The sequence below is a fragment of the Thalassophryne amazonica genome, chromosome 9 (genome assembly GCF_902500255.1).
Source record: "Thalassophryne amazonica chromosome 9, fThaAma1.1, whole genome shotgun sequence".
NCBI lineage: Eukaryota > Metazoa > Chordata > Actinopteri > Batrachoidiformes > Batrachoididae > Thalassophryne > Thalassophryne amazonica.
The window spans coordinates 31537064-31564010 of record NC_047111.1 but is presented as its reverse complement, the minus strand read 5'-3'; the positions used below and the strand labels follow the sequence as shown (position 1 = coordinate 31564010).

At 45.8% G+C, this 26947-nt stretch overlaps 1 protein-coding gene across 1 annotated transcript in view; it reads left to right on the top strand.

Annotated features, from left to right (window-relative positions):
• The first annotated feature begins 21163 nt into the window (after window positions 1-21163).
• sgcd (sarcoglycan, delta (dystrophin-associated glycoprotein)) overlaps window positions 21164-26947 on the top strand; it is a 406078-nt gene continuing 400294 nt past the window's right edge. Inside the window, exon 1 of the mRNA XM_034177860.1 lies at window positions 21164-21355. Coding sequence (XP_034033751.1) covers window positions 21170-21355 — 186 coding nt within the window. The 5' untranslated portion in view covers window positions 21164-21169. The remainder of the gene's footprint in view (window positions 21356-26947) is intronic.

The following is a 26947-nucleotide window of genomic DNA, read 5'->3' as shown; positions in this document are numbered from 1 at the left end:
CCATAGGACAAATGTGACTGTAAAGAAAATGCTAAATATTAAAAACAATAAAACAAAAAAATACAAACAAAAAAACTGGGTGGTCACCATGCTGAATTGCTCTATAACTATTTCCAAAAGCTAACTGATTTTAATGCAAGCCACCAGCAATCGGCTATGTTATACATGATGTAGAATTGTAATGTTTGGAAACATATACAGTTGCAGAAAATTACATGGGTCTGAATAACTATGTGGTTTGACTGGAAAACAAGTTAATGTCGGATGGTTGTGAACAGTTTATGGTGCTCAAAGTGATGTTACTGAAAATTATTTGGGGTTAATATGGTTGAACAGCCTGTTAAGGTTTGACCTTCAAGGTGTTTCCATTCAGATGTAAATCATGTCCATGGGCTCGGTCATATTTTTTATTTATAATTTTCATGATATGAAATCAGTATTTGTTTGCAAATGATTGATCCTTAACAGTTTAAAAAAATATTTTAGAATGCCACTAATCTGTTTGTCACTTTTGCTTTGCATTGTCTCCTTACATCATTTTAGATGCTCAAGTGCTTAGCTCAGCCAAGTTCCTATAGCTCTCTGTCCTTAACTGGGTTAATGTGTAGGTGTGGGCACTATTTTGCCGAAGTGCCAAAGAACAAAGAACATGGAAATGAACAGGAGCATTTTTAAAAGTCTTTGACTTTTTCCCAGTATATTCTTGTTTGTCAGGGATGCTTCCCAGCTCCAAAGCTGTTCAGTGCTTGCAAGGATTGGGTGTTGGGTAGGGTTGTGGAAACAGGTGACTTAAGAGCCATTCTGGGTGAGGAATGGTTTACTGACCATGACTTTGTGGATGATGTTGTGATATTTACAGAATCAATGGATGAGCTGATTGCAGTATCTGAAAGCTGAGTGAGAAGTGCTTAGGCTTGCAATTGTCCTTGATCAAAACTAAGATCAAGACTTTGAATGATTTTCTAGCCTCCATCATCAGTAGTGTACTTGTATATGGCGCAAATGTCAAAGTTGTAGAGTGAGTCATTTATTTTTCCATTGATGGTGATGTCTCTGTCCTTGGCCCAGCTTATGTAGTCACCACAGAGGTAAGGATGGTTGTCTGAAGCCTCACAAAACATTTGACAATTTTTATATACCCACTAGGTAGAAAAGGGTTACAAGGAAAAACTGTATTGTGCATTGAGCTCATTTTTAAGTTGACACGTCATCCAGTAGGCTCAGAAAAAGCCCCAAATTCTTTATGAGGGCTCACTTGTCCATCACTAGACAAAGGTGTTTGGTGATGCCAACACATTTTCAACAGAACGAAGGTCTAAGTCTTTAGGGTCCTGTTGCTGTCTTACTGTATGGCTGTGAGACTTGAAAACTAACCAGTGACCTAAGATGAGGACTGGATGTCTTTGCTACTCAGTCCCTTCAGATGATTATTGAGTCCTGCTTGACTGACGTTTTCCTCAATCAAACAGTTACTTAGTCCCAGATGAGATGTAGCAGTTGCATTGTGAAAGAAGATCAGTTTCAAATAGAGTGGTTTCCATCTTCCTACAAATGTTCCATGAAGACATACAAATATCATAGTGGAGATGCTGGACTTAATTTTTTTCATTGTTGTTTTTGTTGTGTCTTCTCAGATGACCCAAGAACAGTGTACTCATAGGAGCAATGTCCAGAGTTCAGAAAAACCACAAGTGTACAAAGTGGGAATATACGGCTGGAGGAAACGTTGCCTTTACTTCTTCGTCCTGCTGTTGATGATCCTAATCCTGATCAACTTGGCACTAACAATCTGGATCCTCAAAGTCATGAACTTCACCATCGTAAGTCTTCTAAAGTGCTGGAAAGAAGTTGCATGGACATTTTCCACACGCTGTGTGTCATGGTGTGTTGTTACCTGAACATATTTATAATATTAATAAATAATAATTAATAAATAATATTTGTCACTTGTTCCACCTGGAATTCATGTGGATGGGTTCAGCTCCAAGCTTGAAGGGACATTTGCCTCCCAGTACTGTTTGGATGCTTGTGTGAAAGTTTATTTCCATTTGTCTGGCTGCAGATACAATGCATGTTCAATGAGTGGTGACGTGTGTGCAGGCTGTTTGTGGAGTTCTTCTAGATTAACATCACAGAAGCATATGAACTTCTTTTCATCTTTCAGCCTCTCATCCCACCTCATTCCCTGTCTTCAGACATGTTTTTGATCCATTGACCCTACATCAGATGTGCAGCACAGACTGAGAATTTGTTTATATTGTGGGTATTTCAAGACTGACTTCACCTTTTCTGTAAAACTTCCATGCAACCACATGACAGATCCATGGTTCTTTTTTGGGGGGATAAAAAAAGAAATACGGGGGGATATGAAATACAGGGGGATACAGGAATAAGCATGTTCATTCGTCTGTCCTTTCCATCCACCCCTCCGTTTTTTGCTTGTTTGCACGACATCTCAAGGACCAGTTCACCAATTGCATTCATATTTATTGTTAAGGGTATACTTGGGTGATTCCCCAAGACTAGTCAGTTACAATGACCTTGGGGTCAATTTCAAGATGACAGAGATATATTCAATATATCGTCAGTGCCACCTTTGTTAACACTATATCAGAAGTCCAAGGCATATTCAGTGACTTGGAAATGTTTATGTTTCCATCCCATGAGTTCTCTAAAAGTGATGATTTGTAGTAACAGAAATCCTCATTTTTAGTTTGTCCTATTATTTATGGCCTCTGAAAATGGAGAGACTGTGTATGAAGATATCTGCAACTGCTCAAAAGACTAATGCGATATTTTTGTAAAAACCCTTGAATTAAACCTGGATGCCTCCACAACAAGGATGTTGATTGTTTAATTTCATCTCCACTGTGATGGTGTACAGAGGCAAAATTACAAAATTGAGTCACTGTCCAAATACATATGGAGCAGCCTGTTTCTTCCTGGGAATGGGTCTGCTCTGTGCTGTTTCTCTGTCTGCTTAGTAATCCACTGAGCCAGTGATGAGTCACATACAGATGCAGTTGAACAGGATACACACAAAAACAGACCCACACTCTCACACACACATGCACAGCCACAGCTGTGAATAATACATGAGGTCTGCTTCAGTGTGAGTCTTTCATATGAGATCTACATTAATCAGGCTTTCTGAGATGCTGCGCTGGAATTTGACACAACGCCACACCAGGAGCGTTGCGACTTCAGTGTCCGGCTGCAGACTGTAGAACAGGAAGACATAAATAAAGCCGTGGTACTCTGGTTTGGAAGGAAAAATAACAAATCAGTACAAGCAGTCATGTGATTCATTCTCTTTCAAGCACCACCCCCCATGGTGACTTAGCATGACTGACATGATTGAGGCCTTTCTGTCTGACATTCAGCAGTCAGGAGATTTGCAACTGCCCCACTTAAGAAGTGCAGAAGAGCTAAAGATCGTAAAGACTGACTTTGTCAGGATAACAGACATTAGGTGGCTGGAAACAAATGCTGGACTCGCGGACACAGGTGCAGGAGTAAAAAGGCTTTATCCAAAGAATCGCAGATTAAGGTATGGTATATAGATAGGCAATCGGCGTGGCAGAGGTACAGATAATCGACAGGCTGGGGCATGGTCATACAACAAGCAAAGTTCACAAAAACATGGCGTCACAGAGTTCAGAGTGTACGACAATGGCAAGGTCCAAAAAATGAGGCAGCGTCTCAAACAGGCTGGCAATCAGGCAAGGACAAAAACAAAGCTGGGACAAAGACACTGATGTACAACGAACTAGCAGTGAGGAGACAAGCACAATGGACTTAAATAGAGCAAGTAGTGATTACAAAACAAGCTGCAGATGTGGGAGAAGTTTCTGGAAAGAGGTGTGGTTTGGTGAATCAAAGAAGAGGGAAGAGAGTGAGTGAGTGAAAAAACACTAGGTGGAATGATGAAAGACACAAAGACACAATAACAAGTGCAAGAGTGTGTTGTGACGTAACAGCCAAAGATAAATCAAAAACCAAAGACGGAATAAAATACTAACATGGAAAGAATTGCACAAAGAAACAACTATAAGGACCTAAAAGGAAACCACCAGTAAATACATGCTAAGCTTAAACAAGACTGGAACAGACAGGTGGAAACATAAATAAACAGATAATTCAAAGAATGATAAGTACAAAACCACCAATCACACAATGAAAACACAGAGTGGCAGGACAAAAGTAGAACAGAGCAGAAGAATGGCTAGAATATAAAAATAATGAAAAGGCAAAACAAATTAAAGGCAACCTGGATGATAAATAAAGAATGAAAAGAAAACAACATCTGAAACTAACTGTTGTGAAAGTGTAGGTACACGGACCCACAACAGGGGGCGCAATGAACGGACAATGGAGAAAAGTGAATAACAAGTTTTACTGTTGTGAAAAGAGCACAACCAATACAACAATTAATACTTTGGAGTTGTAAGCCGAAATCTGCTGGTGTCGTGTGGGCAGGCTCGAAGGTAGGAGACGTCCGTCCCAGTCGAACCGGAACCACCCAGATTTCCTCTGCCACCGAAAACCAGGAGTACTGGAACCGCCAAGTCCCGAATTCCCAGGTGGCCACTGCCTTCGCTCGTCGGATCCGGTACTGCTGGCGGGAAAGAGCACAAACACACAGGTATGGATGCGACAGCACCCAGTAGACGGAGAGGGGAGAAGCCGCCTCCACCTCTTGTAACAATGAAGCAGGAAGGTGAGTACTTATCCAAGCAAGTCACTTTCTGTAATCAGCTGTCCTGAAAAGGTTTAGCAAGGTTTATCAGAGTCCTCAATATATATACTTGCAGAGAAGGTTACCTTAATCTCAAGGCGATATCTTGGCACTGAGGTGGAGACGCTGTCCTACTGATATACCTCCGTGCTGAGTGGAACAGCTGTGTCCAGTGATGGGTGACAGCTGTCACCCAGGCTGCTCCCATAAGGTGGCAGCGCCCTCTGGTGCCTGGAGCCCGCACTCCAGGCAGGGCGCCCTCTGGTGGTGGTGGGCCAGCAGTACCTCCTCTTCAGCGGCCCACACAACAGGACCCCCCCCTCAACGGGCGCCTCCTGGCGCACGACCGGGCTTGTCCGGATGGCGACGATAGAAGTCGGCCAGGAGGGCCGGGTCCAGGATGAAGCCCTTCTTCACCCAGGAGCGCTCCTCGGGACCGTACCCCTCCCAGTCCACCAGGTACTGAAAACCCCGGCCCATCCGATGGACGTCGAGGAGCCGGCGCACAGTCCAAGCCGGTTCCCCGTCGATGATCCGGGCAGGAGGTGGTGCCGGACCCGGGGTGCAGAGGGGTGAGGTGTGATGGGGTTTTATCCGGGAAACATGGAATACTGGATGGATCCGCAGCGAGGCCGGAAGCTGGAGCCTCACTGCGGCGGGGTTGATGACTTTGAGGATCTTGAAAGGTCCGATGTACCGTTCCTGGAGTTTTGGGGAGTCCACCTGCAGAGGAATGTCCTTGGTGGACAACCATACCTCCTGCCCAGGACGATACTTGGGGGCCGGGGCCCGCCGCCGGTCTGCATGTTTCTTCGCCCTCGTCCGGGCCTTCAATAAAGCAGAGCGGGCGGCACGCCACACCCGACGGCACTTCCGTAGGTGGGCCTGGACCGAGGGCACACCGACCTCTCCCTCAACCACCGGAAACAGGGGGGGCTGATACCCCAAGCACACCTCAAAAGGGGAGAGGCCGGTGGCTGATGACACTTGGCTGTTGTGGGCGTACTCGATCCAGGCCAGGTGGGTACTCCAGGCCGTCGGGTGCGCGGCTGTCACACAGCGTAGTGTCTGCTCCAGTTCCTGATTTGCCCGCTCTGCCTGCCCGTTGGTCTGGGGGTGGTATCCGGACGAGAGGCTGACCGTGGCCCCCAGTTCCCGGCAGAAGCTCCTCCAGACGTGCGAGGTGAACTGGGGACCGCGATCGGAGACGATGTCTGATGGTATCCCATGCAGACGGACGATGTGGTGGACCAAGAGGTCCGCGGTCTCCTGGGCCGTTGGTAGCTTCGGGAGGGCCACGAAGTGGGCCGCCTTGGAGAAACGGTCCACTACCGTGAAGACGACGGTGTTTCCCTGGGACGGCGGGAGGCCCGTGACAAAGTCCAGGCCGATGTGGGACCAGGGGCGATGTGGGACGGGCAGCGGCTGTAGCAACCCTGAGGTCTTTTGGTGGTTGGCCTTGCCCCTGGCGCAGGTGGTACAGGCCTGGACGTAGTCCCGGACGTCGGCCTCCAAGGACGCCCACCAGAAGCGCTGCCGGACGACTGCCACGGTCCTTTGCACCCCAGGGTGACAGGAGAGCTTAGAACCGTGACAGAAGTCCAGTACTGCAGCTCTGGCTTCTGGTGGGACGTAGAGTCTGTTCTTTGGTCCGGTTCCGGGGTCCGGGTCACGGGTCAGGGCCTCCCGCACGGTCTTCTCCACGTCCCAGGTGAGGGCGGCCACGATAGCGGACTCCGGGATGATGGGATCCGGGGGATCCGGCGGTTCCGTTCTGACTTCGTCTTCGTGTACCCGGGACAATGCATCCGATCTTTGATTCTTGGTCCCGGGACGGTAGGTAATCCGGAAGTCAAAACGGCCAAAGAACAGTGACCAGCGGGCTTGCCTGGGGTTCAGCCGCTTGGCGGTCCTGATGTACTCCAGGTTCCGATGGTCAGTGAAAACCGTGAATGGCATGGCTGTTCCCTCCAACAGATGTCTCCACTCTTCGAGGGCCTCTTTCACAGCAAGGAGTTCCCGATTGCCGACGTCATAGTTCCGTTCAGCGGGGGTCAACCTGCGGGACAAATAGGCACACGGGTGAAGGACCTTATCGGTCTTCCCGCTCTGGGAGAGCACCGCTCCTATCCCTGAGTCCGAGGCATCCACTTCAACCACTAACTGGCGGCTAGGATCGGGCTGCACCAGAACTGGTGCAGACGAAAAGCGCCGTTTCAACTCCTTGAACGCGGCTTCGCACCGATCCGACCAGGTGAAGGGGACTTTTGGTGAGGTCAGGGCTGTCAGGGGGCTAACTACCTGACTGTAGCCCTTAATGAACCTCCTGTAGAAATTAGCAAAGCCGAGGAACTGTTGCAGCTTCCTACGGCTTGTGGGTTGGGGCCAATCTCTCACCGCCGCAACCTTGGCCGGATCAGGGGCGACGGAGTTAGAGGAGATGATAAACCCCAAGAAGGACAAAGAAGTGCGGTGGAATTCACACTTCTCGCCCTTCACAAACAGGCGGTTCTCCAACAACCGCTGTAGGACCTGACGGACATGCCGGACATGAGTCTCAGGATCCGGGGAAAAGATGAGTATATCGTCTAGATACACGAAGACGAACCGGTGCAGGAAGTCCCGCAAGACATCGTTTACCAACGCTTGGAAAGTCGCGGGAGCATTAGTGAGACCGAACGGCATGACCAGGTACTCAAAATGACCTAACGGGGTGTTAAATGCCGTCTTCCATTCGTCTCCCTTCCGGATCCGAACCAAATGGTACGCATTCCTAAGATCAAGCTTGGTGAAGATTTTGGCTCCATGCAAGGGGGTGAACACTGAATCCAACAAGGGCAACGGGTATCGGTTGCGAACCGTGATTTCGTTCAACCCCCTATAATCAATGCATGGACGAAGCCCGCCATCCTTTTTACCCACAAAAAAGAAACCTGCTCCCATCGGAGAGGTGGAATTCCGGATCAACCCGGCAGCTAATGAGTCCCGGATGTAGGTCTCCATTGATTCGCGCTCAGGTCGTGAGAGGTTGTATAGCCTACTGGACGGGAACTCACTACCTGGAACCAAATCAATGGCACAATCATACGGGTGGTGGGGAGGAAGCGTGAAAGCCAGATCCTTGCTGAACACGTCAGCGAGGTCGTGGTACTCCGCCGGCACCGCCTTCAGATTGGGCGGGACTCGGACCTCCTCCTTAGCTTGGGAGCCGGGAGGAACCGAGGAACCTAGACACTCCCGATGGCAGGTTTCGCTCCACTGAACCACTACCCCGGACGGCCAATCGATCCGGGGATTGTGCTTTAGCATCCAGGGAAAACCCAAAACCACACGGGAGGTGGCCTGAGTCACAAAGAACTCGATCACCTCCCGGTGGTTACCTGACACCACCAGAGTTACTGGAGGTGTCTTATGCGTGATTGGTGGGAGTAGGGAGCCGTCTAGTGCCCGAACCTGTACAGGTGAGGTAAGAGCCACCAGAGGGAGCCCTATCTCCCTGGCCCATCTGCTATCTAACAGATTCCCCTCAGAGCCCATGTCCACCAGTGCTGGGGCCTTCAGGGTTGAATCCTCATACAGGATCGTGACTGGGAGTCGTGTGGCAATGTGGGTGTGTCCCACGTGAATGTTTCGGCCCACCCCTGGCCCAGTCTCTAGGGGCGGGCGTTGGAGTTTAACCGCTCGGGGCAGTCGTTTGCAAGATGCTCACTCGAGCCACAAACATAACAAGCTCCGTAGGCCCGCCTCCTTTGTGCTCCAGGTGCCCTAAATGTTGCCCTGTTCGTGTCCATAGCTTCGTCAGCAGGGGGAGCCGTAGGCGCACGGAGCGCAGGAACAGAGGAGCGTGGGGAGGGCGGAGCTCGGTCGGAACCGGAAGGGAGAGGGACGACGCGTGCCTGGCCACGCCCTTCGCCTCGCTCCCGACGGCGTTCTTCTAGCCGGCTGTCGAGTCGTATGACTAGATCGATGAGCCCATCTAAGTCCCGCGGTTCGTCCTTCGCCACCAGGTGCTCTTTTAGGACCAGTGACAGTCCGTTTACAAAGGCGGCGCGGAGGGCAGTGCTATTCCAGCCGGATCTCGCCGCCGCGATGCGGAAGGCGACTGCATAGGCAGCTGCGCTCCGACGCCCCTGTCTCATTGACAGTAGCGCGGTTGAAGCGGTCTCTCCTCTGTTGGGATGATCGAATACCGTTCTGAGCTCCCGCACAAACCCATCGTATGTATGAAGGAGCCGTGAGTTCTGCTCTCAGAGCGCTGTAGCCCAAGCGCGTGCCTCCCCGCGAAGCAGGTTTATTACATAAGCTACTTTGCTAGCGTCAGTCGCGTACATCACGGGACGCTGTGCGAAGACGAGCGAACACTGCATCAAAAAATCCGCGCATGTCTCCACACAGCCTCCGTACGGTTCTGGAGGGCTTATGTAAGCTTCTGGGGACGGAGGAAGGGACCGTTGAACGACCAGTGGAACGTCACTTTCACGCGCAGGGTCCTCGGGAGGGAGAGCCGCAAAGCGGTGAGGATCCGCTGCAACTCACCGATTACCCCTCCCGAAGCCGCCGACGCGCCCTGTTCTTCCATTGGCCGTTCAACAGCCGGTTGACGCCCCTCGGGATCCATGACGCTGGCCGAGATATCCTGTTGTGAAAGTGTAGGTACACGGACCCACAACAGGGGGCGCAATGAACGGACAATGGAGAAAAGTGAATAACAAGTTTTACTGTTGTGAAAAGAGCACAACCAATACAACAATTAATACTTTGGAGTTGTAAGCCGAAATCTGCTGGTGTCGTGTGGGCAGGCTCGAAGGTAGGAGACGTCCGTCCCAGTCGAACCGGAACCACCCAGATTTCCTCTGCCACCGAAAACCAGGAGTACTGGAACCGCCAAGTCCCGAATTCCCAGGTGGCCACTGCCTTCGCTCGTCGGATCCGGTACTGCTGGCGGGAAAGAGCACAAACACACAGGTATGGATGCGACAGCACCCAGTAGACGGAGAGGGGAGAAGCCGCCTCCACCTCTTGTAACAATGAAGCAGGAAGGTGAGTACTTATCCAAGCAAGTCGCTTTCTGTAATCAGCTGTCCTGAAAAGGTTTAGCAAGGTTTATCAGAGTCCTCAATATATATACTTGCAGAGAAGGTTACCTTAATCTCAAGGCGATATCTCGGCACTGAGGTGGAGACGCTGTCCTACTGATATACCTCCGTGCTGAGTGGAACAGCTGTGTCCAGTGATGGGTGACAGCTGTCACCCAGGCTGCTCCCATAAGGTGGCAGCGCCCTCTGGTGCCTGGAGCCCGCACTCCAGGCAGGGCGCCCTCTGGTGGTGGTGGGCCAGCAGTACCTCCTCTTCAGCGGCCCACACAACACTAACAAATAACAGATATGCAGTAAGTGACTAAATGGAGAATAAAATGATAAACCAAAACCTAAACCAGCAACAAAAGTATAATACACAAAAAAAGGGGTGATCAGAACCAAACTAGAATGAGAATAAACAAGTGCCCAAAATAAAACAACAAACTCAAGACCAGGGTAGACTGTGGAAAAAAGAAAAGTGGACAAATGAGGACCGAAATATACACAGGGCCGAAACCTGACAGACCTTCTGTTAAATAATTTGTAGAAATGACCTCAGATTGTACCAATCATGTGGAAATAGACATCTTTGTAAATAATATTATTATTATAATGTTATTCACATTTTTCCCCAAGTCTTGAGGCACTTATAGAGGTTTTTCGATCACCTGTCCTTTTGCATTTATGTGAACTCCTGTATGGTTTCCAATAAACTTTGTGGCAGACCTGTCAGCCTGTGATTGAAGCAGTGAATGAAACAGTGGTTTATTATCATTTTAAATCAGATTTCTTTAATGGAATGATAAACTTCATGAAGCATATGAGGCATCCCCTTCAATGTATCAAGTGAATGTCTCAAAAAGTGACACAGTGACATCTGGTGCACCACAGAAAATTACAGTAAATAAATAAAATATATTTGAGGCTTCACTCACTTCAGTGACTGTCACACTGATGGATTGAGGAAACATATGAGTACCTGATATTAAATTTTGATATCCATTCATGTTACTTTTTGTCCTGTACAAGTCCTTTTCTCATAAGTTAAACATGTTCCTTGTCAGTTGATGTCTGTTGAAAGTTTGGGTATGGTCAAAACTTTAAGTGGACATCAGATGGAGAGCTTTCCAGTGGTTGTACATTTGTGTTCCATTTATTAAGCATTTTGTCATGCCCAGTCTCACATGTTTGTTTTGGCAATGCCATCATTAACTGCGTCACATTTTCATGACACTGTCAAATTTCAGTTACTATTTTTAACCATAACCCCAACAGCCCCTACTCCCATGTCACTCCAAAGTTAGTGATACCATCACAAAATAATTTTGTGATACCTTCATGAAAGTATCATGAACTAAGAGATTAAATCACTTTTCTTAACGCTATCATGAACTTAGCGCGAGAGGGTGTTGTTTTGTCCTGTACTTGTTACTTACGCCTATGGTACTCATGCATTCTTATCCTGTGGTTGGCCATTTGGCTTCTGACTGGGCTCCATCAGAGTGGGAGGAGGGACAAGGGTCCCTGGGTGATTGCTGTGGCTCATCATGACGTTCTGGCTCATCTGCTGGTCCCGGTCTATCTCACTGATACTCAGTGGAGGAGAAGGTGGAGGAGGGCCTTCTGCTTCCCCTTCCCTCCCTTCTTTGGCAGCAGGCTGAAAGAGAAACTGGAGATGCAAATCTTTGAGAAGTGTACAACTGGTGTTGTAAGGCAGCCAATCCATTGTGTTTATAGGCCATTCAATCAATTCAATTCAATCAATTTAATCAGCTTATAATGTGCCAAATCACAACAAAAGCTGTCTCAAGGCGCCTCACACAGAACAAATGTCTGTCATGTGACCTGTGCTATGTCCGTTGTTTTGTCTGTTACTTTGCTGATGGACATCTGATAAACACCCATTTAATGTATTAGTTATCCATTCACATCCATCGGTAAAGTATCTACACATTTGGTGGTTGTCTGCTTATTGCCCATTTTATCCCTTACATACATGGAACTTAACCATCTATCAGAGCCCCAAATCCACCGAGACCGATGGGTTAAGTGATTTCTGCAACCGGATAAATGATTTCAATCCATTACTAATCCATTTACTCACTCTGTCATAGTGTGACAACACCTTTGGCATGATTAGCAAGAAAAAATACAACCTTCAGCAGAAACTGCAATCTATACTCAACACAACTTCAGAGATCATAATCCATTTGAGATTCACACCAAACAGAATTAAACTAACTTCCCAGGCCTTAAATAACTGCACATCTTCTTACCTTTACTGGCCACCATGTTTTCTAGTTATGAGCGGCAGTGGCAAGTGTTGATGGTGGTGATATTGAATATCCACTCCCATCTTTATCACTTCAACTGGCTGTCATATATTACAGACATCCTGTGGTTAACTTGCATTGCATATTCCACCTCCCCATGTAAAACTAATCCCATCCAAATATGATTTAACTTGGTAACAATTTTTGAGGAGATGAAGGTAGAAATTACCATTCACATTAAGAAAAGCTGGTGCAATACTTATTTTATTCGAGATTTAGGTATAAAACTTGTCAGTTTCTAGAAATCTGCAAGATGATGAGATTTATTTATTTGAAGGGGCATTTTGGGGGGTGGGAGTAGGTGGCATTAGCTCAAAAACATATATCAATGAAATTGGAGTGTGGCTCATTTTCCATAAAAATGTTTTTTTTTTTTTTTCTTTTCTTTGAGGATCCAGATATTGACTGAAATGAAACAGACTACTGGCCCTTGACAGAAGTGTTCTCTGTAATGAATGCCTATTTTCATTGGAGTGTCTATTTTGTTGGTTGCAAGGTTGATTTGGAGTAAATGATTTCAATGTTCTGTGTTGTTTTTTTGTATTTTTTTGGGGGGGGGGGGTGGGAGTTGGTTAGCTTTGATAGATCTACAGGCAGAGTATAAATGTACAAAATGCAAACCTATTCCCCCTTTCTGTAACTGTGAAGGGCTGAGCACAGAAACGTGTGCATTTGTCACTCAGCTGTAATTCATTGTGCAGCACGCAGTGGGACTTCGTCAATCGACTACAGCAGAAGCAAAGGCCAGCACTTCCAACTGGCCATTGTCAACAAGAATTACACAGAGGAGCTATTATGTGATAAATACAGTAACTATGTGACAGTGGCACTTCTGATCACATCCTGTTTATGTATCTGATGGGTGTTAAAGCAGAAACGGACATCATCCCATGTATTACCATGTAGCATTTTATACATCCAAGGTCAAGCTCTGCACTCGCATCGTGAGCTTTGATGGAAATGTATGTTGAGTCCAATTTTTGAGCTCCCTGCACTACAAATGGGTCTTGAAAACTTGCATTAGCATGGGTCAACAACTTATCACTTCATATATTTCTGTGTACACTATGTAGAATGCAAAAAAGCAGAGAAAGACTGCACATGTGCAAATGTGGCACAGCATGCATTTTTAATGTGATGGATTGTCTGATTTTGTCTGCGCCAACACTGGCCTGCATACAGATGCACTCTGTACAGTGCAACACGATAAGCCGCGAAAGCATAATGTGAATAAAGGCGTGTGTAATGAAGGTTAAGATGCAAAAATACTTGGAAACAAGTACATTGAATTTGACATTGTAAAACAACAAAGACCGTTATTAATCATGGTTTTACTGTTTTTTATAAAGTACACATTGTTATAATGTTTGCAATCATTTCTTATATACTTTCTGTGATCCTTTAACTCTCACGTAAGTTGCCCATAAGGGTGAGAGACACAACTGTAAGTTCACGTTGTCTGTTAGCCCATCTTATTTTCACTGGATCTTAACTTTTTAAAATGAATAAACAGTCAATATTTTTCCACATATTTGAGCAGCTTTTGCTGCCATTTAGTGGGCAGTGTGAGCATTTCAGGTCTTTTGTTATATTTCCTATTTGAAACTCAAACTTCATTAAAAGGGCACTTAAAAATGACTTATTAATATATACAATTTCGATTTTGGGAGTTTTTGAGGTTTAAGATATGAAGATTTGCCTGAAGGACGTACAGAAGAAAGGGCATTTCTCCTGACAAGCACAACTTAGTTGTGAAAAATCACTTACATTTCAGTGTAGCCATTAATACATCATGCAATTTAAGACCTGTGCAAATTTAACCCTTCAAAGTTGACAAGCTAGACTTCACTTAAATTTTTACATTGGGTGTACAGACAGCATCACTCTGTTTGTCTGATATGTGGAAAACACACTAGTATTTATGTGTTGTATACAGATATAGCCTTGCAATTAGGCTTCTGTGACCACATATTCTCAGTATCAGACATTGTCATTGGCACACCACAGGCACAATGACTCAAGCTGAGTGTGACCTTACATGGTACCCAGCAGGCTCATAAAGGATTGCAAAGCCTGCTGGTTTGTATTCTGACTGAAAACATCAAGAGATGACATTAGTGGTGAAATCCTTCCGAGGTGTTTCAAAACGTCAGCCTTTAACCCAAACCACTCTCCACCCCATCGCAAAATCTGTCCTGGGTCAATTTTTAACTGACACAAGAATCAGACCTGATAAGTGCTGCACTTTTATTCAACCAATACAAAAAGGCAATTATTCCATTTTTGAGCATGTTACTACGCTACATGGAGGGGTACCTTCATTGACTTGCTCAAAAAAAAAAAAAAAAAATCAATATTAGACACCAATGAATGAAATGTGTTTGACAAATCGACCCACTGTGGGAATGATGGATACACCAGCTTGCAATAACTGCAGTCTGAAATTTGAGTGTTCTTGTTTGAAGTCATTTATCTCAAATATCAAATTTTACACCTCACGAGCAGTTTTTATTAGAATAAATGCATCATTGGGGTGTACATGCACGACCCCTAATAAAAAAAAAGCTGTGATGGTATTGGAAGATGGAAAAAAAATGAGTGATACATACATTTACTTGGTTTCTACTTTCAATGGCAGATGATATCAAACCGAGATGTTTGGATGTTATGTGTGGTCAACTTATTTTCATTTGTTAACATCCATTCTGCATTGAAATTCTTCTTACAAATGCTATAACTGCATGGTTTGGAAATGCCACTGCTAAAGAAAGAAAGAGGCTTAAATAGAGTGGTTCGTTCAGCCAGTAGGACTATTGGTGTGGAACTGTCTGTCCTGGAGGACATTCACAAAAAAAAGACTTCAGTCCTGAGCTTTGGCCATTACTAGAGACCTCCTGCATCCTGCCAGGGACTTGTTTGAGCTTCTTCCCTCGGGTAGGTGCTATCAGTCTATTAAATGTAGGACATCGCGTTGCATGAAAAGTTTCTTTCCACAAGCTGTGGCAATGATCAATACTCTAAGACTAGTTTTTAAATGTATTTTAAATTATTTTGTAGCTTTGTCGTTTTTATGGCATTTTTATGGTTTTTATGGCGTTTTTATGGCATTCCTCCTCACAACATTTAAAAGACATTGTCCCATAAAACACATCTTAAAGTGTGCAACAATATGACACCATTGTTGCATTTTTCATTTTAAAATTTTCCATATGTTCTATATTGGGGACAGCTCAAGGCTGCAGTCAGGCTCCTCTTTCCATGACAAAAACTCCTGTAACAGTGGAATGTGCCGTTCATTTCCAAACTGGACGCTGTGTTTTATCCGGGACGTCGTCTGACAAGCACAGGAATTGCATGTCCAGGCTCATCCACAATTTCTCGGATAGTCACACGACTGAAAAACCACCGAAAGCCATCTGAAAGCCATCTCAAAGCCGTCCTGTGAGACCAACATGGAGGTGGTTTGTGCCGCGCCATGAACGGCTCCGTGGCGCATCCCTCCGCTTTTCTTTTCATGAAAAAACTCCTGTAACAGTGGAATGTGCCGAAAAAGTACTGATGTCCACGTCTCCTGCCATTTTTGTGTAAATCAGACGACGTCCCGGATCAAGCCTTCACGTTGGAAATGATCTGGTTGATTCAGCTTGTCGATCGGCGCTCGGAGCGCGGCGCGCTCTCAGCAGCTGTGGGCGGTCTTTAAACTGGCTGGAGCACTCCTTAATCTGTGTAATCCCCATAAAATCGTCCCTGAAAGCCATCTGAATTTTCCGAATGGTTACCACCTGGAGGTCTCTCACAGTTTCTGGAAAAAATTGATGCAGCAAAGCTCCAAATCGTTCAGACATTTATTCGCAATAAAAATCCGATGAGAGGGGTGGACCACTGCTCACACAAAGCCCGCTCACAGGTGAATGACGCAACCGACAGGCGTGAAAAAACTCACGCATGCGCATGAAGGTTCAAGCTTGGCTGATGCAATCACACGTGATACAAATCCATATGGTTTTGAACAAAATAAAAGGTCGGATACTTTTCTAACAGACCTCGTACATTGCTGTAAAATCTCAGTGTAATTTCTGCGTTAATGCTGCCATCAGAATTTATTACTTTTGCCAATGGCACTGATGCATCCCTATACTATGGTAAACCCTGGCTTTTAGACTTGTTGTTGATAACAAACTGGATGAGCCTTTTGATCTTTGGTCCAGAGTACATGGTGTGCACTAGCAAAAATTGTCTGGATATTGTTTCCCTCAAAGCACCAAGATGCCAGTGATACTTCTGGATTCTATGATTCTCTTTCTTCCATGTTCGCCCACTATAATTATAATTATAGTGGGCGATTTTAACATCCACACAGATGCTGAGAATGACAGCCTCAACACTGCATTTAATCTATTATTAGACTCTATTGGCTTTGCTCAAAAAGTAAATGAGTCCACCCACCACTTTAATCATATCTTAGATCTTGGTCTGACTTATGGTATGGAAATAGAAGACTTAACAGTATTCCCTGAAAACTCCCTTCTGTCTGATCATTTCTTAATAACATTTACATTTACTCTGATGGACTACCCAGCAGTGGGGAATAAGTTTCATTACACTAGAAGTCTTTCAGAAAGCGCTGTAACTAGGTTTAAGGATATGATTCCTTCGTTCTCTAATGCCATATACCAACACAGTGCAGAGTAGCTACCTAAACTCTGTAAGGGATAGAGTATCTCGTCAATAGTTTTACATCCTCATTGAAGACAACTTTGGATGCTGTAGCTCCTCTGAAAAAGAGCTTTAAATCAGAAGTGTCTGACTCCGTGGTATAACTCACAAACTCGTAGCTTAAAGCAGATAACCCGTAAGTTGGAGAGGAAATGGCGTCTCACTAATTTAGAAGATCTTCACTTAGCCTGGAAAAAGAGTCTGTTGCTCTATAAAAAAGCCCTCCGTAAAGCTAGGACATCTTTCTACTCATCACTAATTGAAGAAAATAAGACAACCCCAGGTTTCTTTTCAGCACTGTAGCCAGGCTGACAAAGAGTCAGAGCTCTATTGAGCTGAGTATTCCATTAACTTTAACTAGTAATGACTTCATGACTTTCTTTGCTAACAAAATTTTAACTATTAGAGAAAAAATTACTCATAACCATCCCAAAGACGTATCGTTATCTTTGGCTGCTTTCAGTGATGCCGGTATTTGGTTAGACTCTTTCTCTCCGATTGTTCTGTCTGAGTTATTTTCATTAGTTACTTCATCCAAACCATCAACATGTTTATTAGACCCCATTCCTACCAGGCTGCTCAAGGAAGCCCTACCATTATTTAATGCTTCGATCTTAAATATGATCAATCTATCTTTGTTAGTTGGCTATGTACCACAGGCTTTTAAGGTGGCAGTAATTAAACCATTACTTAAAAAGCCATCACTTGACCCATATCTTAGCTAATTATAGGCCAATCTCCAACCTTCCTTTTCTCTCAAAAATTCTTGAAAGGGTAGTTGTAAAACAGCTAACTGATCATCTGCAGAGGAATGGTCTATTTGAAGAGTTTCAGTCAGGTTTTAGAATTCATCATAGTACAGAAACAGCATTAGTGAAGGTTACAAATGATCTTCTTATGGCCTCGGACAGTGGACTCATCTCTGTGCTTGTTCTGTTAGACCTCAGTGCTGCTTTTGATACTGTTGACCATAAAATTTTATTACAGAGATTAGAGCATGCCATAGGTATTAAAGGCACTGCGCTGCGGTGGTTTGAATCATATTTGTCTAATAGATTACAATTTGTTGATGTAAATGGGGAATCTCTTCACAGACTAAAGTTAATTATGGAGTTCCACAAGGTTCTGTGCTAGGACCAATTTTATTCACTTTATACATGCTTCCCTTAGGCAGTATTATTGACGGTATTGCTTAAATTTTCATTGTTACGCACATGATACCCAGCTTTATCTATCCATGAAGCCAGAGGACACACACCAATTAGCTAAACTGCAGGATTGTCTTACAGACATAAAGACATGGATGACCTCTAATTTCCTGCTTTTAAACTCAGATAAAACTGAAGTTATTGTACTTGGCCCCACAAATCTTAGAAACATGGTGTCTAACCAGATCCTTACTCTGGATGGCATTACCCTGACCTCTAGTAATACTGTGAGAAATCTTGGAGTCATTTTTGATCAGGATATGTCATTCAAAGCGCATATTAAACAAATATGTAGGACTGCTTTTTGCATTTACGCAATATCTCTAAAATCAGAAAGGTCTTGTCTCAGAGTGATGCTGAAAAACTAATTCATGCATTTATTTCCTCTAGGCTGGACTATTGTAATTCATTATCAGGTTGTCCTAAAAGTTCCCTAAAAAGCCTTCAGTTAATTCAAAATGCTGCAGCTAGAGTACTGACGGGGACTAGAAGGAGAGAGCATATCTCACCCATATTGGCCTCTCTTCATTGGCTTCCTGTTAATTCTAGAATAGAATTTAAAATTCTTCTTCTTACTTATAAGGTTTTGAATAATCAGGTCCCATCTTATCTTAGGGACCTCGTAGTACCATATCACCCCAATAGAGCGCTTCGCTCTCAGACTGCAGGCTTACTTGTAGTTCCTAGGGTTTGTAAGAGTAGAATGGGAGGCAGAGCCTTCAGCTTTCAGGCTCCTCTCCTGTGGAACCAGCTCCCAATTCAGATCAGGGAGACAGACACCCCCTCTCTACTTTAAGATTAGGCTTAAAACTTTCCTTTTTGCTAAAGCTTATAGTTAGGGCTGGATCAGGTGACCCTGAACCATCCCTTAGTTATGCTGCTATAGACGTAGACTGCTGGGGGGTTCCCGATGCACTGTTTCTTTCTCTTTTGCTCTGTATGCACCACTCTGCATTTAATCATTAGTGATCGATCTCTGCTCCCCTCCACAGCATTTCTTTTTCCTGGTTCTCTCCCTCACCCCCAACCAGTCCCAGAAGACTGCCCCTCCCTGAGCCTGGTTCTGCTGGAGGTTTCTTCCTGTTAAAAGGGAGTTTTTCCTTCCCACTGTAGCCAAGTGCTTGCTCACAGGGGGTCGTTTTGACCGTTGGGGTTTTACATAATTATTGTATGGCCTTGCCTTACAATATAAAGCGCCTTGGGGCAACTGTTTGTTGTGATTTGGCGCTATATAAAAAATTGATTGATTGATTGATTGATGTTCAACTTCCAGTCAAGATTCCAATTTACCTCATTTGTTGAACTTTTTACATTATTCATTCATTTTCTATATCTGCTTATTACAATTAATGGCCATGGGGGAACTGGAGCTAGTCCCAGACATTATTGGGTGAGAGGCAGAGTACAGAGTACACCCTGGACAGGGTACCAGTCCATCACAGACCTTGAACTTTCACAACATCTGCCGATGCCATAGGACAAATGTGACTGTAAAGAAAATGCTAAATATTAAAAACAATAAAACAAAAAAATACAAACAAAAAACTGGGTGGTCACCATGCTGAATTGCTCTATAACTATTTCCAAAAGCTAACTGATTTTAATGCAAGCCACCAGCAATCGGCTATGTTATACATGATGTAGAATTGTAATGTTTGGAAACATATACAGTTGCAGAAAATTACATGGGTCTGAATAACTATGTGGTTTGACTGGAAAACAAGTTAATGTCGGATGGTTGTGAACAGTTTATGGTGCTCAAAGTGATGTTACTGAAAATTATTTGGGGTTAATATGGTTGAACAGCCTGTTAAGGTTTGACCTTCAAGGTGTTTCCATTCAGATGTAAATCATGTCCATGGGCTCGGTCATATTTTTTATTTATAATTTTCATGATATGAAATCAGTATTTGTTTGCAAATGATTGATCCTTAACAGTTTAAAAAAATATTTTAGAATGCCACTAATCTGTTTGTCACTTTTGCTTTGCATTGTCTCCTTACATCATTTTAGATGCTCAAGTGCTTAGCTCAGCCAAGTTCCTATAGCTCTCTGTCCTTAACTGGGTTGTGTAGGTGTGGGCACTATTTTGCCGAAGTGCCAAAGAACAAAGAACATGGAAATGAACAGGAGCATTTTTAAAAGTCTTTGACTTTTTCCCAGTATATTCTTGTTTGTCAGGGATGCTTCCCAGCTCCAAAGCTGTTCAGTGCTTGCAAGGATTGGGTGTTGGGTAGGGTTGTGGAAACAGGTGACTTAAGAGCCATTCTGGGTGAGGAATGGTTTACTGACCATGACTTTGTGGATGATGTTGTGATATTTACAGAATCAATGGATGAGCTGATTGCAGTATCTGAAAGCTGAGTGAGAAGTGCTTAGGCTTGCAATTGTCCTTGATCAAAACTAAGATCAAGACTTTGAATGATTTTCTAGCCTCCATCATCAGTAGTGTACTTGTATATGGCGCAAATGTCAAAGTTGTAGAGTGAGTCATTTATTTTTCCATTGATGGTGATGTCTCTGTCCTTGGCCCAGCTTATGTAGTCACCACAGAGGTAAGGATGGTTGTCTGAAGCCTCACAAAACATTTGACAATTTTTATATACCCAGGTAGAAAAGGGTTACAAGGAAAAACTGTATTGTGCATTGAGCTCATTTTAAGTTGACACATCATCCAGTAGGCTCAGAAAAAGCCCCAAATTCTTTATGAGGGCTCACTTGTCCATCACTAGACAAAGGTGTTTGGTGATGCCAACACATTTTCAACAGAACGAAGGTCTAAGTCTTTAGGGTCCTGTTGCTGTCTTACTGTATGGCTGTGAGACTTGAAAACTAACTAGTGACCTAAGATGAGGACTGGATGTCTTTGCTACTCAGTCCCTTCAGATGATTATTGAGTCCTGCTTGACTGACGTTTTCCTCAATCAAACAGTTACTTAGTCCCAGATGAGATGTAGCAGTTGCATTGTGAAAGAAGATCAGTTTCAAATAGAGTGGTTTCCATCTTCCTACAAATGTTCCATGAAGACATACAAATATCATAGTGGAGATGCTGGACTTAATTTTTTTCATTGTTTTTTTGTTGTGTCTTCTCAGATGACCCAAGAACAGTGTACTCATAGGAGCAATGTCCAGAGTTCAGAAAAACCACAAGTGTACAAAGTGGGAATATACGGCTGGAGGAAACGTTGCCTTTACTTCTTCGTCCTGCTGTTGATGATCCTAATCCTGATCAACTTGGCACTAACAATCTGGATCCTCAAAGTCATGAACTTCACCATCGTAAGTCTTCTAAAGTGCTGGAAAGAAGTTGCATGGACATTTTCCACACGCTGTGTGTCATGGTGTGTTGTTACCTGAACATATTTATAATATTAATAAATAATAATTAATAAATAATATTTGTCACTTGTTCCACCTGGAATTCATGTGGATGGGTTCAGCTCCAAGCTTGAAGGGACATTTGCCTCCCAGTACTGTTTGGATGCTTGTGTGAAAGTTTATTTCCATTTGTCTGGCTGCAGATACAATGCATGTTCAATGAGTGGTGACGTGTGTGCAGGCTGTTTGTGGAGTTCTTCTAGATTAACATCACAGAAGCATATGAACTTCTTTTCATCTTTCAGCCTCTCATCCCACCTCATTCCCTGTCTTCAGACATGTTTTTGATCCATTGACCCTACATCAGATGTGCAGCACAGACTGAGAATTTGTTTATATTGTGGGTATTTCAAGACTGACTTCACCTTTTCTGTAAAACTTCCATGCAACCACATGACAGATCCATGGTTCTTTTTTGGGGGGATAAAAAAAGAAATACGGGGGGATATGAAATACAGGGGGATACAGGAATAAGCATGTTCATTCGTCTGTCCTTTCCATCCACCCCTCCGTTCTCAAGGACCAGTTCACCAATTGCATTCATATTTATTGTTAAGGGTATACTTGGGTGATTCCCCGAGACTAGTCAGTTACAATGACCTTGGGGTCAATTTCAAGATGACAGAGATATATTCAATATATCGTCAGTGCCACCTTTGTTAACACTATATCAGAAGTCCAAGGCATATTCAGTGACTTGGAAATGTTTATGTTTCCATCCCATGAGTTCTCTAAAAGTGATGATTTGTAGTAACAGAAATCCTCATTTTTAGTTTGTCCTATTATTTATGGCCTCTGAAAATGGAGAGACTGTGTATGAAGATATCTGCAACTGCTCAAAAGACTAATGCGATATTTTTGTAAAAACCCTTGAATTAAACCTGGATGCCTCCACAACAAGGATGTTGATTGTTTAATTTCATCTCCACTGTGATGGTGTACAGAGGCAAAATTACAAAATTGAGTCACTGTCCAAATACATATGGAGCAGCCTGTTTCTTCCTGGGAATGGGTCTGCTCTGTGCTGTTTCTCTGTCTGCTTAGTAATCCACTGAGCCAGTGATGAGTCACATACAGATGCAGTTGAACAGGATACACACAAAAACAGACCCACACTCTCACACACACATGCACAGCCACAGCTGTGAATAATACATGAGGTCTGCTTCAGTGTGAGTCTTTCATATGAGATCTACATTAATCAGGCTTTCTGAGATGCTGCGCTGGAATTTGACACGCCACACCAGGAGCGTTGCGACTTCAGTGTCCGGCTGCAGACTGTAGAACAGGAAGACATAAATAAAGCCGTGGTACTCTGGTTTGGAAGGAAAAATAACAAATCAGTACAAGCAGTCATGTGATTCATTCTCTTTCAAGCACCACCCCCCATGGTGACTTAGCATGACTGACATGATTGAGGCCTTTCTGTCTGACATTCAGCAGTCAGGAGATTTGCAACTGCCCCACTTAAGAAGTGCAGAAGGGCTAAAGATCGTAAAGACTGACTTTGTCAGGATAACAGACATTAGGTGGCTGGAAACAAATGCTGGACTCGCGGACACAGGTGCAGGAGTAAAAAGGCTTTATCCAAAGAATCGCAGATTAAGGTATGGTATATAGATAGGCAATCGGCGTGGCAGAGGTACAGATAATCGACAGGCTGGGGCATGGTCATACAACAAGCAAAGTTCACAAAAACATGGCGTCACAGAGTTCAGAGTGTACGACAATGGCAAGGTCCAAAAAATGAGGCAGCGTCTCAAACAGCTGGCAATCAGGCAAGGACAAAAAACAAAGCTGGGACAAAAGACACTGATGTACAACGAACTAGCAGTGATGAGACAAGCACAATGGACTTAAATAGAGCAAGTAGTGATTACAAAAACAAGCTGCAGATGTGGGAGAAGTTTCTGGAAAAGAGGTGTGGTTTTGGTGAATCAAAGAGAGGGGAGAGATTGAGTGAGTGAAAAAACACTAGGTGGAATGATGACAGACCAAGACACAATAACAAGTGCAAGAGTGTGTTGACGTAACAGCCAAAAGATAAATCAAAAACCAAAGACGGAATAAAATACTAACATGGAAGAATTGCACAAGACAATCTAGAGGACCTAAAGGAAAACCACCAGTAATACATGCTAAGCTTAACAAGACTGGAACAGACAGGGGGAACATAAATAAAACAGATAATTCAAAGAATGATAAGTACAAAACCACCAATCACACAATGAAAACACAGAGTGGCAGGACAAAAGTAGAACAGAGCAGAAGAATGGCTAGAAGATAAAATAATGAAAAGGCAAAACAAATTAAAGGCAACCTGGATGATAAATAAGAATGAAAAGAAAACAACATCTGAAACTAACTGTTGTGAAAGTGTAGGTACACTGACCACAACAGGGGGCGCAATGAACGGACAATGGAGAAAAGTGAATAACAGTTTTACTGTTGTGAAAAGAGCACCACCAATACAACAATTAATACTTTGGAGTTATAAGCCGAAATCTGCTGGTGTCGTGTGGGCAGGCTCGAAGGTAGGAGACGTCCTTCCCAGTCGAGACCGGAACCACCCAGATTTCCTCTGCCACCGAAAACCAGGAGTACTGGACCGCCAAGTCCCGATTCCCAGGTGGCCACTGCCTTCGCTCGTCGGATCCGGTACTGCTGGCGGGAAAAGAGCACAAACACACAGGTATGGATGCGACAGCACCCAGTAGACGGAGAGGGCAGAAGCCGCCTCCACCTCTGTAACAATGAAGCAGGAAGGTGAGTACTTATCCAAGCAAGTCACTTCTGTAATCAGCTGTCCTGAAAAGGTTTAGCAAGGTTTATCAGAGTCCTCAATATATACTTGCAGAGAAGGTTACCTTAATCTCAAGGCGATATCTCGGCACTGAGGTGGAGACGCTGTCCTACTGATATACCTCCGTGCTGAGTGGAACAGCTGTGTCCAGTGATGGGTGACAGCTGTCACCCAGGCTGCTCCCATAAGGTGGCAGCGCCCTCTGGTGCCTGGAGCCCGCACTCCAGGCAGGGCGCCCTCTGGTGGTGGTGGGCCAGCAGTACCTCCTCTTCAGCGGCCCACACAACAGGACCCCCCCTCAACGGGCGCCTCCTGGCGCACGACCGGGCTTGTCCGGATGGCGACGATAGAAGTCGGCCAGGAGGGCCGGGTCCAGGATGAAGCCCTTCTTCACCCAGGAGCGCTCCTCGGGACCGTACTCCTCCCAGTCCACCAGGTACTGAAAACCCCGGCCCATCCGACGGACGTCGAGGAGCCGGCGCACAGTCCAAGCCGGTTCCCCGTCGATGATCCGGGCAGGAGGTGGTGCCGGACCCGGGGTGCAGAGGGGTGAGATGTGATGGGGTTTTATCCGGGAAACATGGAATACTGGATGGATCCGCAGCGAGGCCGGAAGCTGGAGCCTCACTGCGGCGGGGTTGATGACTTTGAGGATCTTGAAAGGTCCGATGTACCGTTCCTGGAGTTTGGGGAGTCCACCTGCAGAGGAATGTCCTTGGTGGACAACCATACCTCCTGCCCAGGACGATACTTGGGGGCCGGGGCCCGCCGCCGGTCTGCATGTTTCTTCGCCCTCGTCCGGGCCTTCAATAAAGCAGAGCGGGCGGCACGCCACACCCGACGGCACTTCCGTAGGTGGGCCTGGACCGAGGGCACACCGACCTCTCCCTCAACCACCGGAAACAGGGGGGGCTGATACCCCAAGCACACCTCAAAGGGGAGAGGCCGGTGGCTGATGACACTTGGCTGTTGTGGGCGTACTCGATCCAGGCCAGGTGGGTACTCCAGGCCGTCGGGTGCGCGGCTGTCACACAGCGTAGTGTCTGCTCCAGTTCCTGATTTGCCCGCTCTGCCTGCCCGTTGGTCTGGGGGTGGTATCCGGACGAGAGGCTGACCGTGGCCCCCAGTTCCCGGCAGAAGCTCCTCCAGACGTGCGAGGTGAACTGGGGACCGCGATCGGAGACGATGTCTGATGGTATCCCATGCAGACGGACGACGTGGTGGACCAAGAGGTCCGCGGTCTCCTGGGCCGTTGGTAGCTTCGGGAGGGCCACGAAGTGGGCCGCCTTGGAGAAACGGTCCACTACCGTGAAGACGACGGTGTTTCCCTGGGACGGCGGGAGGCCCGTGACAAAGTCCAGGCCGATGTGGGACCAGGGGCGATGTGGGACGGGCAGCGGCTGTAGCAACCCTGAGGTCTTTTGGTGGTTGGCCTTGCCCCTGGCGCAGGTGGTACAGGCCTGGACGTAGTCCCGGACGTCAGCCTCCAAGGACGCCCACCAGAAGCGCTGCCGGACGACTGCCACGGTCCTTTGCACCCCAGGGTGACAGGAGAGCCTAGAACCGTGACAGAAGTCCAGTACTGCAGCTCTGGCTTCTGGTGGGACGTAGAGTCTGTTCTTTGGTCCGGTTCCGGGGTCCGGGTCACGGGTCAGGGCCTCCCGCACGGTCTTCTCCACGTCCCAGGTGAGGGCGGCCACGATAGCGGACTCCGGGATGATGGGATCCGGGGGATCCGGCGGTTCCGTTCTGACTTCGTCTTCGTGTACCCGGGACAATGCATCCGATCTTTGATTCTTGGTCCCGGGACGGTAGGTAATCCGGAAGTCAAAACGGCCAAAGAACAGTGACCAGCGGGCTTGCCTGGGGTTCAGCCGCTTGGCGGTCCTGATGTACTCCAGGTTCCGATGGTCAGTGAAAACCGTAAATGGCATGGCTGTTCCCTCCAACAGATGTCTCCACTCTTCGAGGGCCTCTTTCACAGCAAGGAGTTCCCGATTGCGACGTCATAGTTCCGTTCAGCGGGGGTCAACCTGCGGGACAAATAGGCACACGGGTGAAGGACCTTATCGGTCTTCCCGCTCTGGGAGAGCACCGCTCCTATCCCTGAGTCCGAGGCATCCACTTCAACCACTAACTGGCGGCTAGGATCGGGCTGCACCAGAACTGGTGCAGACGAAAAGCGCCGTTTCAACTCCTTGAACGCGGCTTCGCACCGATCCGACCAGGTGAAGGGGACTTTTGGTGAGGTCAGGGCTGTCAGGGGGCTAACTACCTGACTGTAGCCCTTAATGAACCTCCTGTAGAAATTAGCAAAGCCGAGGAAACTGTTTGCAGCTTCCTACGGCTTGTGGGTTGGGGCCAATCTCTCACCGCCGCAACCTTGGCCGGATCAGGGGCGACGGAGTTAGAGGAGATGATAAACCCCAAGAAGGACAAAGAAGTGCGGTGGAATTCACACTTCTCGCCCTTCACAAACAGGCGGTTCTCCAACAACCGCTGTAGGACCTGACGGACATGCCGGACATGAGTCTCAGGATCCGGGGAAAAGATGAGTATATCGTCTAGATACACGAAGACGAACCGGTGCAGGAAGTCCCGCAAGACATCGTTTACCAACGCTTGGAAAGTCGCGGGAGCATTAGTGAGACCGAACGGCATGACCAGGTACTCAAAATGACCTAACGGGG